This window comes from Notolepis coatsorum (genome assembly GCF_963971535.1).
Source record: "Notolepis coatsorum genome assembly, chromosome: 18".
NCBI classification, from domain to species: Eukaryota; Metazoa; Chordata; class Actinopteri; order Aulopiformes; family Paralepididae; genus Notolepis; species Notolepis coatsorum.
In genome coordinates this window covers 86,242,432-86,260,140 of record NC_140182.1, presented here as the reverse complement: position 1 = coordinate 86,260,140, position 17,709 = coordinate 86,242,432, and the positions used below count along the sequence as shown (strand labels likewise).

The window sequence follows — 17,709 nt, the reverse complement described above, 5'->3', positions numbered from 1 at the left end:
CATTATATTTAGTACACCCATGTGTAATGCGCAAGAAGGTATTGTAATTGACCCATCTAAAACCCAGCCCTCCTGTCTTGATCCTCCAATCACAACTGCTGTTTCCTCCAACAAACGTTGTTTTTTTTAAATTCGTTTTACAAATCGGTTGACGACCAGCTCAGCACAGATTGAGGTCAATGATAAAGCCATTGGTGTAGATAACAAAGACCACTTTGGCAGCATTATGACAAGATTTCCAACTTTAGAAACACTAGGGAATGAGAATGGATTGCGCCAAGCAAATTGCATTCGCGGAGCCTGCTCTGCGTCTGGGAGCTATCCACGAAAGCACATTGCGCAATGAGATACCAGCGCAGATATGCCCAATATGTGTGGCTCGCAAGCAGTCTACACTCTGCACCCCTGACAGCTCTCTTGGCAGAAATGTGTGTGTCAAAATGTAGAGCGCTGTCAAGTTTAGCGCACTGTCCAAAAAAAGAAAAGAAACATTAAAAGCGAACTAGAGATCAAGAAATCAAGATGCAAAGCAGTAAAAAGAAACCTACAGTTAAAACCAAGAACGGCAAACGACACATGCCGTTCCTTCTAAAACCCAAAAATGATAGCCATGCAGACGGACAAAGCCACTGCCGCTAAGATAACAAGCGTAACACGCCGGCTGCCAGTGCCACGACGAGAGATCTACGGTAATTCTGTATTTTAATCTGTATTTAACCTTTATCTATTCGGTGAAGACCAGTTATTCTAATTAAAGAATTTACATTATCTATCTGTCCCACCAACATTTTACTGTTGTCCCCCCCCCCCCCCCTCCATCGATTAACGCAAGTGGACTGTCACTGTACTATTTATTTGCACTAGCACTATTGCACTTGGGACATTGATATTATATTATTGATATTATTATTTTGTACATGCTATATTCAATATGTTTGTACGTGGTGATGCTCTAAACTCAATTTCGTTGGACCAACAATGACAATAAAGATTCTATTCTTTTGCACTACGAAGTAAACGAAATACAATACAAAATGAATGGAATACTAAAGAAAATAGATCTTATGAGTTATGAACAGTATCTAACTTGTTCGAGAAATATAAAGTCGCGTGCCAATAGCCTTCGCAACGCGTGATTTATAAATAAGGCTATAGCTGACATTTCAAATCCTTGGTTCTGAGATCATCAATACAGTAAACATGTATTTCTGATATAGGTGCTGATCAGCAGTAATGCAATGTCATGATTATTATTATTCTGAAGTTATTATTATTATTATTATTATTATTATAAAATTAAAGATTTATTAATAATGAATTAATAAGAACTCCTCTCCTTCACTATAATCTAATTATAAAATCAGATATAGGCCAGGGCTTTACAACGTAATAAAGAGATTGAATATATATGAAATGGGATAGAAACTAAATTAAATGTATACCAATATAATTAGAGCACTATATTCTTTCATTGTATATGGTATACATTTAATTTAGTTTCTATCCCATTTAATATATATTCAATCTCTTTATTAAGTTGTAAAGCCCTGGCCTATATCTGATTTCATAATTCGATTATAGTGAAGGAGAGGAGTTCTTATTAATTCATTATTAATTAATTTTTTATTTAATAATAATATAAATAATAACTTCAGAATAATAATAATCATGACATTGCATTACTGCTGATCAGCACCTATATCAGAAATAAATGTGTACTGTATTGATCATCTCAGAACCAAGCATTTGAAATGTCAGCTATAGCCTTATTTATAAATCACACGTTGCGAAGGCTATTGGCACGTGGCTTTATATTTCTCGAACAAGTTAGATTCTGTTTATATACGAGCATAACGCCAAGGCCAACAGCGTTATATAACGATATTTAAATGAGTACGATTGCATGGGATCGCTGCATGCGCTTGATTTGATATTGTCCTTCGAGATATTCGATAATATCTTTCACGGTCATGCCTGTCTGCACAATTACTGCTGCCATGATCACCTGTTTAGAGGCTCATTTACATGTTCCGCCCAATTACCTCATTTAAATATACGCCAATTGCACGGACGCAAAGCCGACGTTACGCATGAGCAACCTTGATTCACTCATTTGAGAGCGAGATGCACCGGCTCTGCTTCGGAAAAAACTCGCAAAGCCTTTGTGGATTCCGCCCTAGGTTGAGATGCTAATGAGGTAGAGGTGAGGTCTTCTCAAACCACACAACATTGTAATTAGTCTCTTCAGTCTATTTTGCACACTACCTAAATATTCATAACTTGAGGGCTGGTCCACATGTGCTATAGCGCAGGCCCTGATTGGCCCTCTAAACACCAAGCCCTCTAAAGGCCCCTACACACCAAGCCCTCTAAAGGCCTTCTAAACACCAAGCCCTCTAAAGGCCCTTACACACCAAGGCCTCTAAATGCCTTCTAAACACCAAGCCCTCTAAAGGCCTTCTAAACACCAAGCCCTCTAAAGGCCTTCTAAACACCAAGCCCTCTAAAGGCCCCTACACACCAATCTCTCCAAAGGCCCTTACACACCAAGCCCTCTAAAGGCCCCTACACACCAAGCCCTCTAAAGCAGTGATTCCCAACCTGGGGTCCGCCAGGGGGCGCAGGGGGTCCGCCAGACCACAGATGATTTGAGGTCCTTTTTTTTTTTTTTTTTTTTTTTAAGAGAAATATTTAATTAGCATATTTTTATCATCAGAAGCATGAATAGTCTCTCCACTACAATAAAAAATAAAGATAAATAAATAAACATCTAGACATGATTTTTTAACGTTAACAGTAGGCTACCGGGTAGCCGCTAAAACGCGAATCAGTTGACTGTATCACTTTCTGTAGCTAGCCTAGCACGCTAGTTAACTTTCTCGGCTCGTCTGCAGTCAGCCGCCAGAGGCGAAAATGTGTGACAAACGAAAAGGAGATGACGGCAGCTCATCTGCAAAAAAAGTTAGGACCTACAGCAATCGCGAAAATTACATCACCATGGGCTTCACTGAGGGACCAGACAAACGACCTGAGTGTGTGATTTGTGGAGAAAAGTTGGCAAACTCGAGCCTGAAGCCCAGCAAGCTGAAGAGACATCAGGCGTCTAAGCACCCAGAAACCGTTGGGAAGGATCTGGACTTTTTTCGGAGGAAAGAACAGTCTCTCAAGGCGAACAAGCCCGTTGATGTTAGAGTAGCGTGGAGCAGGGGTGGCAGTGATTTACAGAAGGCTACCGAAGCCTCCTTTGAGTGTTCGCTTTTAATTGCAAAAGCAAAGAAACCGCACAATATTGGCAAGCAGCTCATCAAACCAGCCTGCATCAAAATGGTTTAGAAACTGTGCGGCCCACAGGTGGCGGATAAACTAAAATCAGTACCACTCTCGAACAATGTAGTGAAAGACCGAATTGATAAGATGTCAAGTGATTGCGAGCAGCAGCTGTCAGAAAAGCTTAGAAAGGGTCCATTTGCCATACAACTTGATGAAACTACAACTGTCGCAGACGAGGCTGTGCTCATCGTTTATGTGCAGTATATCGAAAATGAGGATCTGAAGCAGGACATTCTCATGTCAGTCAACCTTACTACCACCACTCGAGGTGAGGATATTTTTACTGCAGTGGATTCTTACTTCATTCAACATAAATGCAAACCGTTCACCATTAGGGCCTGATTTGAGAGGATGAATACAGGATTTGAATATTGGCCAACATTTTGAAATACATATGGTGCAAGATGAGATTTGTTGATTGAAGGCACAAGTCAAAGAAGCATAGTGGGTCTAATTATGATGCATATGCCTGTGTATAAGCAGTTTGTTATTAAAATGAAAAAAAAAAGTATTAAAATGTCAAAAAAACGTATTTTATGGTATTTTATTAGGAGGGGGGTCCAGGAATTTCATCAGAAATGTTTGGGGGTCCCTGGGGGAAAAAAGGTTGGGAACCCCTGCTCTAAAGGCCCCTACACACCAAGTCCTCTAAAGGCCCCTACACACCAAGCCCCTCTAAAGGCCCTTACACACCAAGCCCTCTAAAGGCCCCTACACACCCATCCCTCTAAATGCCCATACACACCCAGCCCTCTAAAGGCCCCTACACACCAAGTCATATGAAGGCCCCTACACACCAAGCCCTCTAAATGCCTGTACACACCCAGCCCTCTAAAGGCCCTTACACACCCAGCCCTCTAAAGGCCCTTACACACCCAGCCCTCTAAATGCCCCTACACACCCAGCCCTCTAAAGGCCCCTACACACCCAGCCAACTAAACAGCAAAAAAACCGAGGCACTTCTAATTGGCACCCCTCACCAGGTTCAGTCTTCATCCATATCACATCTCACCTTTGACGGCCAGGTAATCCCCCTCTCCCCCTCAGTCACAAATCTGGGGGTTCGATTTGACCCCCACCTGACATTCAACATCCACATAAAACACCTCTGCAAGACCTCATTATATCACCTAAAAGATATATCAAAACTCTGTCCCACTCTAACCCTGTCAGATGCAGAGAAGCTTGTCCATGCCTTTATCTCCTCAAGACTGGACTACTGTAACAGACTCTTCATCTGGATTCCTGGCAAGAGCATCCAAAAGCTGCAATACATCCAGAACAGCGCTGCCAGGATCCTGATGAGAGTTCGTGAACACGATCACATAACCCCCATCCTCCACTCACTACACTGGCTCCCTGTCTCATCCCGGATCAATTACAAAATCCTGATGCTCACCCATAACTGTTCACTAGTTTTACCATATTTAAATTACTGTGCTGAAGTCTGGGGAAACAATTATAAGTCTACACTACAACCACTTTTTATACTCCAAAAAAGGGCCATAAGGATAGTTCACATTGCAGGTTATCGTGATCACACAAACATATTATTTTTAAAGTCAAAAACATTAAAGTTAAATGATCTTGTGGAATTTAAAACGGCACAATTAATGTATAAAGCAAAAAGTCATGCACTTCCAAGAAACATTCAAGAACTGTTCTTTGATAGGGAGGGGGGTTATAATCTGAGGGGAGAACTCAATTTAAAAGTGCTAAATGTATGCACTACCATGAGAAGACACTGCATCTCGATATATGGAGTGAAACTGTGGAACAGTCTAAATGTGGTGCTAAAACAATGTCCAAACATGAGACAATTCAAACTGATGTATAAGGAAATTATGTTCACAAGGTACAGGGATGAGGAAGGGACTTGATATTCACGGGTGTTTACATTTTATTTTTCATGTTTTACATAATAGTTTTTGTTTTTTTGTTTTGCATGTATATATATACATACATATATATATATATTTATTTTTTTATGTTTTAAAATAGTACACTCATTTGAGTAGTGGAAAAGGGGTAGGATTAAATAAGTGTATACTTCTTCCTACTCCTTTTCGAACATGTAGATTGAGTTGTGTTTTGCTTTTGTTATTGTTTGTTTGTATTCATTGCATGTTCGAAATAAAGATTTCAAATCAAATAAAAAAATAACTGCATAAACGGACACGCACCCCTCTACCTTCAGGAACTCATCACTCCACAATCCTCCACCCGCACCCTTAGATCCGCAGGTAGCCTGCTCCTTCAGGTCCCCAATACCCGGCTCTGCACCATGGGTGGCCGAGCCTTCTGCACGTTATGTGTGTTGTGTGGAACAGCCTCCCCATCCAGCTGAGGGCACCACAGAGCCTGGACTCTTTTAAAGCAGGCCTGAAAACCTACCTGTTCAAAAAGGCCTTGGACTGTTAGCTTTTTATTTTTATGTGGTGCTGTTTTTATTTATTTTTATTTTCTGTTCATACTATGTTTTTAATTAACTATGTTCTATTTTTATCTTATTTTTATTCTGTATTTTATTTGTTTTACTAATAACAATTTTATTTTTTTAACTATGTTTTTAACCCTGTAGTGTAGCACTTTGGGATCCCAGCAAACAAAAAGTGCATTACAAATTCAATCTATTATTATTATTATTATTATTATTATTATTATTATTATTATTATTATTATTATTATTATTATTATTATTATTATTATTATTATTATTATTATTATTATTATTATTATTATTATTATTATTATTATTATTATTATTAAGCCCTCTGTGTAAAACACTCATTTTCCGTGGTATTGTTATCAACTTTGGACCTGTACTAGATAAGACTTCAGGCTATGGAATTGACCCATTGTGTTTTCCAGCTCATACCTCTCAGCTGGAACTCTTTTACAGGCATCTGTTTGCAAACTAATTCAGACGTAAGGAAACAAAACTTTTATTTCAGTGTGTTCAAAAAATTCGGAATGTTTCCTTTCAAAAGAGACCAGACTCATGCATGTGCTATAAGTGGTTCAAGAATAAATCTCGAATTACTCTGAGTATACAATCGACAAGCGTTTTATGCAAAACTAGCCCCATGCCTGCCCGATGCATAAGAGGCTAAACACCAAATCCCCTCTAAAGGCCCCTACACACCAAGCCCTCTAAAGGCCCTTACACACCAAGCTGACTGTTGCCCGTAGACTGTGGTAGTCGGCCATGCATGGTAGGTTTCCGTTGAATAGTTTTCCCCCGTTTTGTACCAATTTCTGGAGGAAGGGAATACCTCGATGTCACAACGCAAGTTTATGACCATATATGGACCAGGAGCTGCCTGAATCAGAAGGATAAAGCAATGTTTTTACCCAGATTCTTTGATTGTTCCCACGTGCACTAAGTTGATTAATATACCGGTAGTTGTTAACTCGGGAGACTGAGAAATGGCATATGAAGGAATAATAGTGAGGACGATTGTTTACACAACGACTCCTCCTTACACCTGGGCATGTGTTCGTATTTCCAACCCCAGTCATGTCAAACAGTGAAATAATTGCAAAGACAAACAATACAGGTGGATCTGTCAGACACTACTATTTTACAGGTTACACCCCTCTTTGTATGGGGTTATGTTTTCTTGCGCTCTAGCTGTCTCCTCTAGTTGGGGAGTGTGTCCCTGTGACTTTTCTTTGATTTTCTTTACCAGTGAATCAGTGATTTATCAAACGACAAGAAGGAATCAAATCTATTCTAGTTGCTAGTAGTTCTTAACAGAGGATAGGTGTGTCAAGGCTGTAAGTTGTGTACTGTAAAGTGTTTCTGATGCCGACTCATAGGGTCTCTTACCTAGATCAACATTAGAGGCCCAGTATGCAGAGCGACACTGGAAGCGCACGGAGCTCTGAGGTACAAACGACCTGCTGCATTTTGCCCGCAGGAGGTTTCCAATCTGAAACAGAATCTGCAACAGAAGGGATGTTATTAATAATTCTCTAGGAAAATACTTGCGAGTAAGGCATTATGTTCTGCATTTCATAAAGCCCTTTACAACATCCACCAGGCTCCTGTTTGGCTTTCAACGTCCAAGTTGGGGATAGAGGGATTGGACAGGGGGATACAGAGAGTGGTTGAGGATCAGAGAGGCCTTACCAAACGCTTGCAGTACAGGAGGGCCGTGCCCCCGCTCCTGGCTGTAGCCCACTTGGTAAAATTGATGACGTGCTCCAGGTGTCTGGATAAATAACCAATGTCCGTGTGTTGCTTCTTCAGGACACTCTCGTGGTCCTTTGTTACTGCCTTGAAGTGGAAACCATGAAGAAATTAAGGTCTGTGGCATTCAAACAGTTGCTTGAGGGTGTGCGCTTAAGGCCTCAGAGTTTGTCAGTTAGCGTTAACTGAATTTGCACACCTAGAATGTTTGTCTTTTGGAAACGGTGACTAATTTCAAGGCAACCTATCCAACAATGTTATGATTTAAAATAACTTCTATTTGTATTATTATTATTTCACGGCAAACTGTCCATGAAAACTACAACAATGTTAGGGTTTCAAATAACTGTTTTCATACCTCAAGTTGATTGACCAGAACTTTGCCCTTCTTGTTTATCTCAAGGATCAGACTGCAGATGGAGTTCTTTATTTCATTGTGAACAGATGAGCGATTTTGATTAACTTGTAGTAGTCTGCAGAAATATGAGACAACAAATGTTCTCATAAGTTTTTAATCTTTGACTGCAAAGATTCCACTGAATGAATGTTATGGTCACAACAACATACCCGCTGTTTATGGAGCTTGACACCTCTTCAATGACCTTCTTCTTCTCTTGCAGCTGGTTGGTCAGGCTCTCCATGTGATGCTTGTGGTTATTATAGGCATCCGCCAGGAACTGGTAACTAAACACAAATGACCATCAAGTTCACAGATATGGTATTAAAAATATATATATAATCATTTCAAAGTAAGAATGAGGCATCTTGACATTTCATAACGTGTCAACGTTTGGAGATGTGTTGAAGTTGGGACTGTACTTGTGGTCCTTGTGCTGGAGTAGCTGGCAGTCGCGACAGGTGAGCAGGTCACAGGTCTCACAGAACAGCTTCAGTGGTTCTTGCTTGTGGATGTCACAGAACACTGGCCTCTGGGTGGACATACCATGGGCCTCTGGAAAACAATACAAGGTTTAAACATTTTCTTCCAAAAAGAAATAGTAGTGTGACTGGTCATTGTGAAGACAACTAAAGAGGAGCTAACGGTAATAATATACTGTAAATGTGATGTTTACAGTGGATATATGCCATGGCTTAGGCTAAAACAAAGTAATTTACATTTATATTTATCATTTAGCTGATGCTTTTATCCAAAGCAACTTACAAGTTCTGTACAACAAGTCAGCAGGAAGGGTACAACTCTGGCAGCTAAGGGTAAGTAACATTGTTCGTCAAACAGTGTCGAACTTGAGTGCTACAATCTTGAGTGCATAGTAGTATAGACATATTGGCATAGTAGGTAGTCATATAGGCAAAGTCAAGGTATTTGTTGTACTAGGGCTGGGCGATATGGGCTAAATATCATATCATGATATTTTTCTTAGTTTTAAAGGGGACATGCATTGCTATTCCTTGCACTATTTGGGCAACTTTACACAATTCCTGTGAGTCTATGGAAGACATCTGTAAGGTTTTTTTTTTCAAAAAAAATTCATTGTTTTATATTTCTAATGAAGTACTCAAAAGCATAATACAGCCTCAGGATTTCAGGCTGTTATTGGATGAGCTCCGCCCATAAGCGCTTTGAAAGTCACCCACACAGCGTGATACATACAAGAGAGAGCGAGAGAGAGAACGAGCAAGCGAGAGAGCGAGAGAGAGAGGAGAGATGCGTCCCCGACACACACGCAGTCAAGTTTGTGTGTAAATGCTCCGACGAGGGAGAGAGGAGAGATGCGTCCCCGACACACATGCAGTCAAGTTTGTGTGTAAATGCTCCGACGAGGGAGAGAGATGGCGCATACACATTTGTACACACACTTCTGCACGGTCCCGCCGGTCCCTCTCTCGATCTCTCTCTCTCTCTCGCGCGCGCGTTCTCTGCCTCTGTCAAAACCCGTTTGAGGAAGTGTCGGGTTACACTATGCGCTACAACCATAGAGTGGGCGTTACTGCAGATCAGCTACTTGCTACGTCGCATTGCGAGTCAAATCAGAACAGCTTAGTTGAGTGAGGGAAGATCTTGTGAACTCAAGACTAGACTGATGAGTCAATATGATAATTAACGACACAGTCCCCAATTGCTAGGAAATAATGCTAAACACTGGAAAAGGCCAGGACCTTTAACTATATAACTGTATTTGAATCTATTTAGTTTTCCGGTACAAATTACAATGTGATGTGACATATTTTTTGTATAGCCTACCTCCCAGCCCTAAGTTGTCATTTAGCTGACGCTTTTATCCAAAGCAACTTACTAGTTCTCTACAACAAGTCAGCAGGAAGGGTATAACTCTTTCAGCTGAGTAACAATGTTCATCAAACAGTGTTGAAACTTGAGTGCATAGTAGTAGAGACGTATAGTACTAGGTAGTAATATAGGCATGGCAGATTATTTAATGGAAAAGTGCATGATAGTAGAAGACAGTATGAACGTTCGTTGTTTTTTTCTCCTTCATTTCAGATATTGATTGAAGAAGTGTGTTTTTAGTCAACGGCGAAGGATTGGTCAGGTTTCGGTTGTCCTGTAACTGTGTTGGGAAGTTCGTTCCACCATTGTGGAGTAAGTTGTACCTTGCCATATCGCTTTCTGTCTGATGGTGTGATCTTTGGTGAACTTCACTCTCTGATGAGCCTCCACACAGGTCACACACAGGTACTCAACACAATCCACACAAAAGCCTGTGGCCAGCGTGTTGTCATCACAGGTCATACAGAGCTATGGACAGACAGGAGAAGATGTCAGTGGTCGACACATCCTACTAAAAGTAAGAACTAACTAACTATTACTACTACTAACTACTAAGAGCTGAAACTTAGAAATGCTGTGTCTCCAAATGGTAATACTTAAAACGATAGTTCTGATTTTATTGCCTACTTACCAATTCTCAGTCCTTTCTCAGCACAATCCATGCTGTTCCTCATACTAGCTTGGGATAGTTAGCCACAAACTAATGCAAAGTCAGTGGGTTCAAGCTCCTGTTTTTATGAGCTGACTGAAGCTAACTGAAAGCAGCAAACTAGACAAATAAGTCAGTATCCTTTCTTTAGCTTTTGTGATTCATGATCACAGGGACAGCTTTCTACTGAAAGCACAGAGAGGGAATTGGTATCTATCTTCTTGTCTGACTCTGGAGAAGTAGGTAATTCCCATAATGTTGGTGTGTTCCTTTAAAGTGTTAAACCATCAAATACTTGGCACACTTGTCTCACTAACCTGGACAGTCCTCTCCACCGTGCTGCTGGGAGCCTCCACCGAGTCCTTCACAAAGAAGTTCTCCATCACATCTACCTCCATGCACTCCTGTCTGCACACCGGACAGCGAATCACATTGACTGGAATCGAAACAAAAACAACATCCACTGATAGGTCTCAATGAATAAGTTGTAGGCCTCTGTACTCCTATGTGTGTGTCAATGGAACGCGTGGTGGAGAGCTGTCACTCAGGTCAGAGCGAGATGCCTGAGGTTAATTGAATAGAAGTGACAGAAATACAAACTCGCACACACATAATATGTGCACACACACACATGTACACACACGTCTCACACACACACGTAAATATATGATGAATTGAAAATGGGGGACCCTGATGTAAACAAGACGAAAGTCTTTCTCTGGTCTGCATCCCCTTAACAATTGTATGTATTGAGCTGTACTGTACTGTACCCATTCTGCAATCTGTTAATAAAGTTTTCAATCAATCAATCAAGTACACACACACAGTAAATCCTGTGCCAAGTGGTCTGGTTTATTACTGGTCATTACTGCAAGTTCAGCGTCCACCGAATTTCCTTTGGGTGCAAAAAACATTGCATGAGGTTTGTCTTTTTAGTTTTTTTGTATGCGCAAATTTGCTACTGTTTGTAAACAACTGACTCACGTGGTTTTGTCGCGCTGTCAAACGGGGAGCTCGGGGGCTCGGGCATGGCCAAGTTCCTCGAAGGCGTCGGCAGACATTTCTTGCAAAAAGAGTGAAGACATGGAAGGAGTTTGGGTTCCCGACTGTGAAAGTTTAAATGGCAAACAGGGCATATGTCCAAGAAATTTAAGGTAATGTTCGTCGCGACCGACGTCGTCTCCTGGACGGGCATGCTTTCAGCTTCGTTCTCCACAAGGATGACAGCATGATCCCCGGACCCCTGCCTTCCTGGACCTCCGTCCATTACTACACTTTACCCAAACACTGGTGGCGGTTGTCACCATGCAACAGAATCTCCTCACAAGCAGCTACTGAGACACCCTGTCCTCCAGGGAGAAGATATCCACCTATTCCTCAACCGATTCAACCTTTAGTGGATTGGAGCTCCGTGCATTATACAAGAAGAACGGTGCAGCTAGCGTTTTTGCGTTCTGTAATTCAGCAGACATCTTCCCATCATAAAATGGCTGTGACAGACAGATATAATTATAATGTAAAATGCATCAATGTTTGCAAGCTTCATTGTAGCTTGAGCGCGGCAGCTATAGTGTGTGAACAGATACAGATGTTCGCCTGGGTTCCGCTAGCAACATCAACAATAAGATTTCCGGTCGGGGTTTTTCAAAATAAAAGAGCGATTTTGCATACAATCTAAAGAATGAATGAAAACTTTATTTAACAGATTGCAGAATGGGTACAATACAGTACGGCTCAATACATACAAGCAGCATACATGCAGACCAGAGAAAGACGTTTGTCTTGTTTACATCAGGGTCCCCCATTTTCAATTCATAGTGACATTTATGACATACACAACATACATGACACCATGACATTTATGGCATAGGGACATACATGACATACAGGTATATAGTACCTGTATATAGTACACATACACATTATTGAAAAAGCTATATTATCCACGTAAAAACAACTAAATAAGCATTCAAACGAACCAATTGCAACTTCTCAGTACCTAAATTGACGAATGCTGTTTATTGGAGTGCACAGGCTATATTGGACACTGTAAGCCGACAGGGGTGTCTGCCTGTCAGCATGAAAAGTATATCACACGGTTCGGAAAGACCACAACTTTCATTAGATATAGCTAGCTAAGCAAAAGCTGTGTCAGAGCAATTGTTGCTGGCTTTTATAGTTGTAGACATCAGCATTTGCCTGAGTGTTTGCAGACTACTTTTGAGGGGTCTTAAATATTAGATAGTTGTTGGTGTCTGCTCACTATGCCAGTGTTCTAATAATACTGTCTAATAATGTTTTCAAAATCCTTCTCTACCAGGAGAAAACTGTAGGTATTTGTATATAAATGGATGCTAATCTCTGGTCAAGCTGAACACAGCCTCTTTATCTGGCAGGGCAGGTCCACATGTGGCACTTGGGGTCGTTTCTTCTGGAGTGTAATTGGTGGATTTTGTCTGCCATTGTTTTAGCATGAGAGTAATGGATGCAACAATGATCCAGACCACTTCTTCATGCATGCATGCTTTCACAGTGCCATTCAGCTTCATGCAGTGGATAGCCCGCATGCTCCACGTATGCATGTTCTAACTTTCCAAGGCCATGGACATAGTTGACTTCTTAATTTGGGTGGTGTTCCCCTTTAAGTTTCAGTCTATCTTTATGTAACTGACTCCAGGGTCTAGTTGCATACATTTAGTTTAACTTCACTACCACATTGGTAGTGAAAGGTTAACCTTCTGTAGTGTGGGGTAATGACAGGGTTAAGACTGGTCTGAAATTCTCAAAATAAACCAATCTAGACCAAGTTTCAGTCTATCTTTATGTAACTGACCCCAGGGTCCAGTTGCATACATTTAGTTGACCCTTTTAATTACCACACTAAAAAAGTGTTAACGCTTTCACTACCACACTACAGAAGGTTAACCCTTTCACTACCACACTATATAATGTTAACCCTTTCACTACCACACTACAGAAGGTTAACCCTTTCACTACCACACTGGTAGTGAAAGGGTTGATTGATTGATTGATTGATTGATTGATTGATTGATTGATTGAAAACATTATTAACAGATTGCAGAATGGGTACAATACAGTACGGCTCAATACAAACAACTGCTAAGAGGATGCAGACTAGACAAAGACTTTCGTCTTGTGGGTCCTCCATTTAACCTTCTGTAGTGTGGTAGTGAAAGGGTTAAGACTAACCCTTTCACTGCCATACTACAGAAGGTTAACCCTTTACTATGTGATAGTAACCCTTACTATGTGATAGTAAAGGGTTAACCTTCTGTATTGTCGCAGTGAAAGGGTTAACCGTTTGGTAGTGCGGCAGTGAAAGGGTTAAGGGTTAAATAACAGTCTGTTGCACAAACATTGTTATGTTCCTTTAGTTAATATGTCTATAATGTTAATGATTTAGTATTCAGCTAGCATACTTTGTGAAGCGAGCTAACCAGCCACCTACTGTATAGATCTAGCTAACTAACTTTCACCAGAAATGTCCATGTTTAAAGCATAACTAATTATTTCTTTTCTGGCCTATTTATATTGTTACCCTGCTGCTGCAGTGCACACTAGCCCTGCCACAACCTGTGATGTCAGGCCCCGTTTAGACGGAAACGCTAGCAGGTGAATCCGCAAAAATATTTTTTCAGATGTGCCTTTCGTTTATATGGAAACGGCGTTTTTACGGGGTGAAACCGTAAAAAAGTGAGACCACCTTCCAGGGTGGAATTCCTAGAAACGGTAAACCTTTGCGCTCTCGTCTAAACTGTCAAACCATGTCAAACCGCATAAAACGATGACGAAAGGGTCGTCAAGGCTCTCGTCGCGCCTACTGCTTACATCACAGGCATGCGCCAGTAGCCTAGAAGCGTAAACAAAGCATGTCTGATTCTATCCATGGCGATCACCTGAAGGCTACATTGGCAGTACTTTTAAATACACAAGAATCTGTCCCGCGGCTATCACAACTATTATGACTGGACCCACTGTCTGTGAGTGACTCTGCTTTGGTCCAATCACATTCCCCACCCACACTCTGCGAATCAGAGGCAGAGTAGGGCGGGTCTTCACAGCACGTCATGTGACATATGCGCCAATCGTGTGACAGCGGGGCTCCGTTGTCTCGAGTTGTCACAGCCTCGTCTGCACGGAGAATTCCACCCCAAAACGCTCGTCTAAACGCAAAATTAAAAGTGAAACCGCAAGACGACTTTTGCGGTTTCTGTTCAGACTTCCATCCCAAAACGCTCGTCTAAACGTAGCCTCAGACTGCATTTACTTCATTATATGCACTAACATTAATATAAATGGAAGTAACCATGCTTTATTTTGTTAATATTTGTAATTGTTCATTATTTTGCCCCGCCCGCTTTAAATAAAAAAGATTTACTCACAATTCAGAGCTTATCTGACAAGTCAGATCTTAGTTAACAACTAGCAAGTCCGTTTTAAATAACAGGTTAGCAAGTCTGTCATCAATCTTAAACTTAAACCGAAAGTATTTAGCCTCAGACTATCTTTTTTTTTAATCCTCTTTTTCTCCGCCTGATTTTCTATTTTTTCTCCCCATCCCAATTTAGTCGTTATGCCAATTCCCCCCCCCTCCCCTACCTGGTTGTTGTGCGCATGTTCCTCCTACTGGTCAGTACAAGGGAACCCTGAAGTCCACCACATGCTTCCTCCGACACATGTGGAGACAGCCAGTGGCTCTTTTTTCACCTGGCAGCGAGGACTCTCATTGGTGAAGCGTAATGCGTGGGAGGTCACGCTGCCTTCACCATTTCCTGCCTTTCGCTGAGCAGGCGCCCCCCAGACATGACCTGTAGGAGTCGCTGTCCACAACGCCAGATTACCACCCACGACTTCCCTCCCCCTAACTCAGCCAAACGAGTTAGTACGACGACTGGCCCAAGCCGCAGGGCAATGCTGACGAGACCGCAGCCTCTTGCATTGGTGACGAGCGCGATCTCCGCTACGCCATCCGACCGCCAGCCTCAGACTATCTTAATGCAACTGTGCCAGGAGGGAGGGTGGCTTCAGGTGTGATTGTCTGACATGGCAAGGAGTGTGTCACGCCATTGGACCTCATTCTCGAACATTGAAGTGTCTTCTTAAATGTCTTTTAAGTGAATTCTTAAATCAAATGTGCATTCTCGTACACCTGGATTTGCATACATACTGTGGGATATTGTGGATATCCTGAAGAAGAAGGTTCTCAGTCAACCGAGGTTCAGTTAATAACAAGGTTTATTAACTGGACAGATATAAACATACATAGTACATAGAGAGAATGGCTGAGGCTCGCGCCCCAGGTGATCAGCTGAAATCACCCAGGTAGAGACCTATGTTGTTGGGAGGAGCCTTATATAGTTAAAAGGGGGGGGGGATGTAGTCCCATTTGATAGGTCAAATGGGTGGGGGGGGGGGGGGGGGCACAGGATAGGGGAGAAAGGGGAGGGGAATGTCTTTACATGGGGGAGTTGGGGAATCATTATATTATTCCACAGTTACTCACTTTTCTCTTCATAATGTGGGTGAGATTAATATATATAATATACCAGGATCATTTGGAACAGGTAAAATATTGAAAAGTGAATATACATGGTAAAAGAATGGGATCGATGTAACCCATCGGTTATCAGATACTGAATGAAATAGAAAACAATTAAAATAATGACAATTTTGGCCAATGTGATCTGTTGGTTTACCGGATTATTGAATGAAAATCATTTTAAAACCTTGATCTGGTGGTTGGCATAACAGTTTAAAATAGAATTATTTACATACATGATTCATGACATGATTGACTGGATTGAGGTCTGTGTGTTATTTTGATATCAGATGTGGGAATAGATATCACCCTTTTCTTTTATTAATAATGGTCTGATTTACCCGCTCAAATACCTATATTAATGATTGGTCCTCAACTCTGATATCAAACAACAAATAACATAATCATTAGAAGCTCTGGTTGTGCCTATCTTGGCTTGGCACTTACCTCCAGTCATTCACGTTGTGAATCAGACATTTAAGTGTTAACTATGTGTCTTCATGATAATATCTATGGGAGCTAAGATCATGGTTGTACACATACAAACATAATAATATTTACAATAGACATTACCTTAGTGGCTAATGTGTATAAAGAGAACATTAAAAATAAATGATATAACAGATGATTATGCTAACCGTGTTAACATCACATTCTTAGTTCATAATTTTCCAGATATATGTTAAATTTGTGATACAATTCTTGTTTGTGAAGGCATGAATCTGACAGATGTTGCTTCGCTGTTGACAAGCTGTTCTCTGCCAGGGGTGCGTCCTTCTGTGGTGGTCTTGATGTGTGTTGAATGTATCGTACATTCAGTTGATGTTTCTGTGAGTCTGTCGTGTGGCAGTGCCAGACAGTAAGACAGTAATCTAAAAAAATAACAATGTGGACAATATGTGCTAGGCCTGTTTTACTGCAAGTGTTAGGCGTTTCTCGTGTGTTCAGGTCGCCATCCACTCCTTGTGTATCCCGTCAAAGGTCACAGGGTTATTGGGAGTGGTGGGGTGGCCGTCCACGGGGAGCCTGTGTTGCTCTTCATCTGTCGCTGTGCTCACGCTTGGCCTTTATCAGGCCCAGAGACATGGCGGAAGGGTGTTCTTGACCGTGCTGTGTTGGTCGGCCTTCCGTTCCTCGTTATCGCGGTACCACTTAGTGGAGGGCGAAAGTTTGCCGGTGTAGTGGCCAGTCAGTAGGACGCTCTCTCTCACACGGATGGTGGAGATACACGGCGTTGGCCTTGGTTTGTCGTAGGCTGTCGGGGTGGCGCAGCATGTCGTCCTTTCTGTCTCTGCTCCCCTTCCTTTGGGGACGTCTGTGTTGTGTGGGCTGGTGGTTCTCCCACGGTTGTTGTCGTCGCCCTGTTTGTGTCCGCAGCTCCTTGGCGGTGTCCTTCGTGGTCCTCTGCTGTTGTTCGTGGTTCAGGTCACGCGTCGTCTCACTCGTCCTGTCCTCTCACCAATTTATGATCTGAGGATGATGAAAACTGCCTTAGAAAACCTCCTCACATAAATGATTCAACGCCTTTCTGCTAAAGAAGAAAATCATTTAGGGTTACTTCAATTCATTGTAAATAAAATAATTTAATTGAAATAGGGATTGCAAGCCAATTGCATTAGCAGTGAGTCCTTATGCCAAGAAGGTTAGATCACTATAATTTATCAGATCTTGTATCTAGCTAGATCTTACAGCATTAGGCTTTAAATACAATTGTAAATGACTGGCCA

The 17,709-nt window shown here is 41.5% G+C and overlaps 1 protein-coding gene across 3 annotated transcripts in view; it reads right to left on the bottom strand.

Moving 5' to 3' along the window:
• LOC311245115 (transcription intermediary factor 1-alpha-like) overlaps window positions 1-11,895 on the bottom strand; it is a 32,122-nt gene extending 20,227 nt beyond the window's left edge. The window contains exons 1-8 of one of the 3 annotated variants that reach the window (XM_084334903.1): window positions 11,407-11,895; window positions 10,740-10,885; window positions 10,097-10,241; window positions 8,345-8,477; window positions 8,093-8,209; window positions 7,884-7,998; window positions 7,466-7,612; window positions 7,163-7,277 (exon numbers count right to left, since the gene is read on the bottom strand). In XM_084334903.1, the coding sequence (XP_084191029.1) occupies window positions 7,163-7,277; window positions 7,466-7,612; window positions 7,884-7,998; window positions 8,093-8,209; window positions 8,345-8,477; window positions 10,097-10,241; window positions 10,740-10,885; window positions 11,407-11,689 (1,201 nt within the window). In that variant the 5' untranslated portion in view covers window positions 11,690-11,895. The remainder of the gene's footprint in view (window positions 1-7,162; window positions 7,278-7,465; window positions 7,613-7,883; window positions 7,999-8,092; window positions 8,210-8,344; window positions 8,478-10,096; window positions 10,242-10,739; window positions 10,886-11,406) is intronic. The other 2 variants (XM_084334904.1, XM_084334905.1) reach the window with 2 other exon arrangements.
• Between the last annotated feature and the right edge of the window lie 5,814 nt (window positions 11,896-17,709).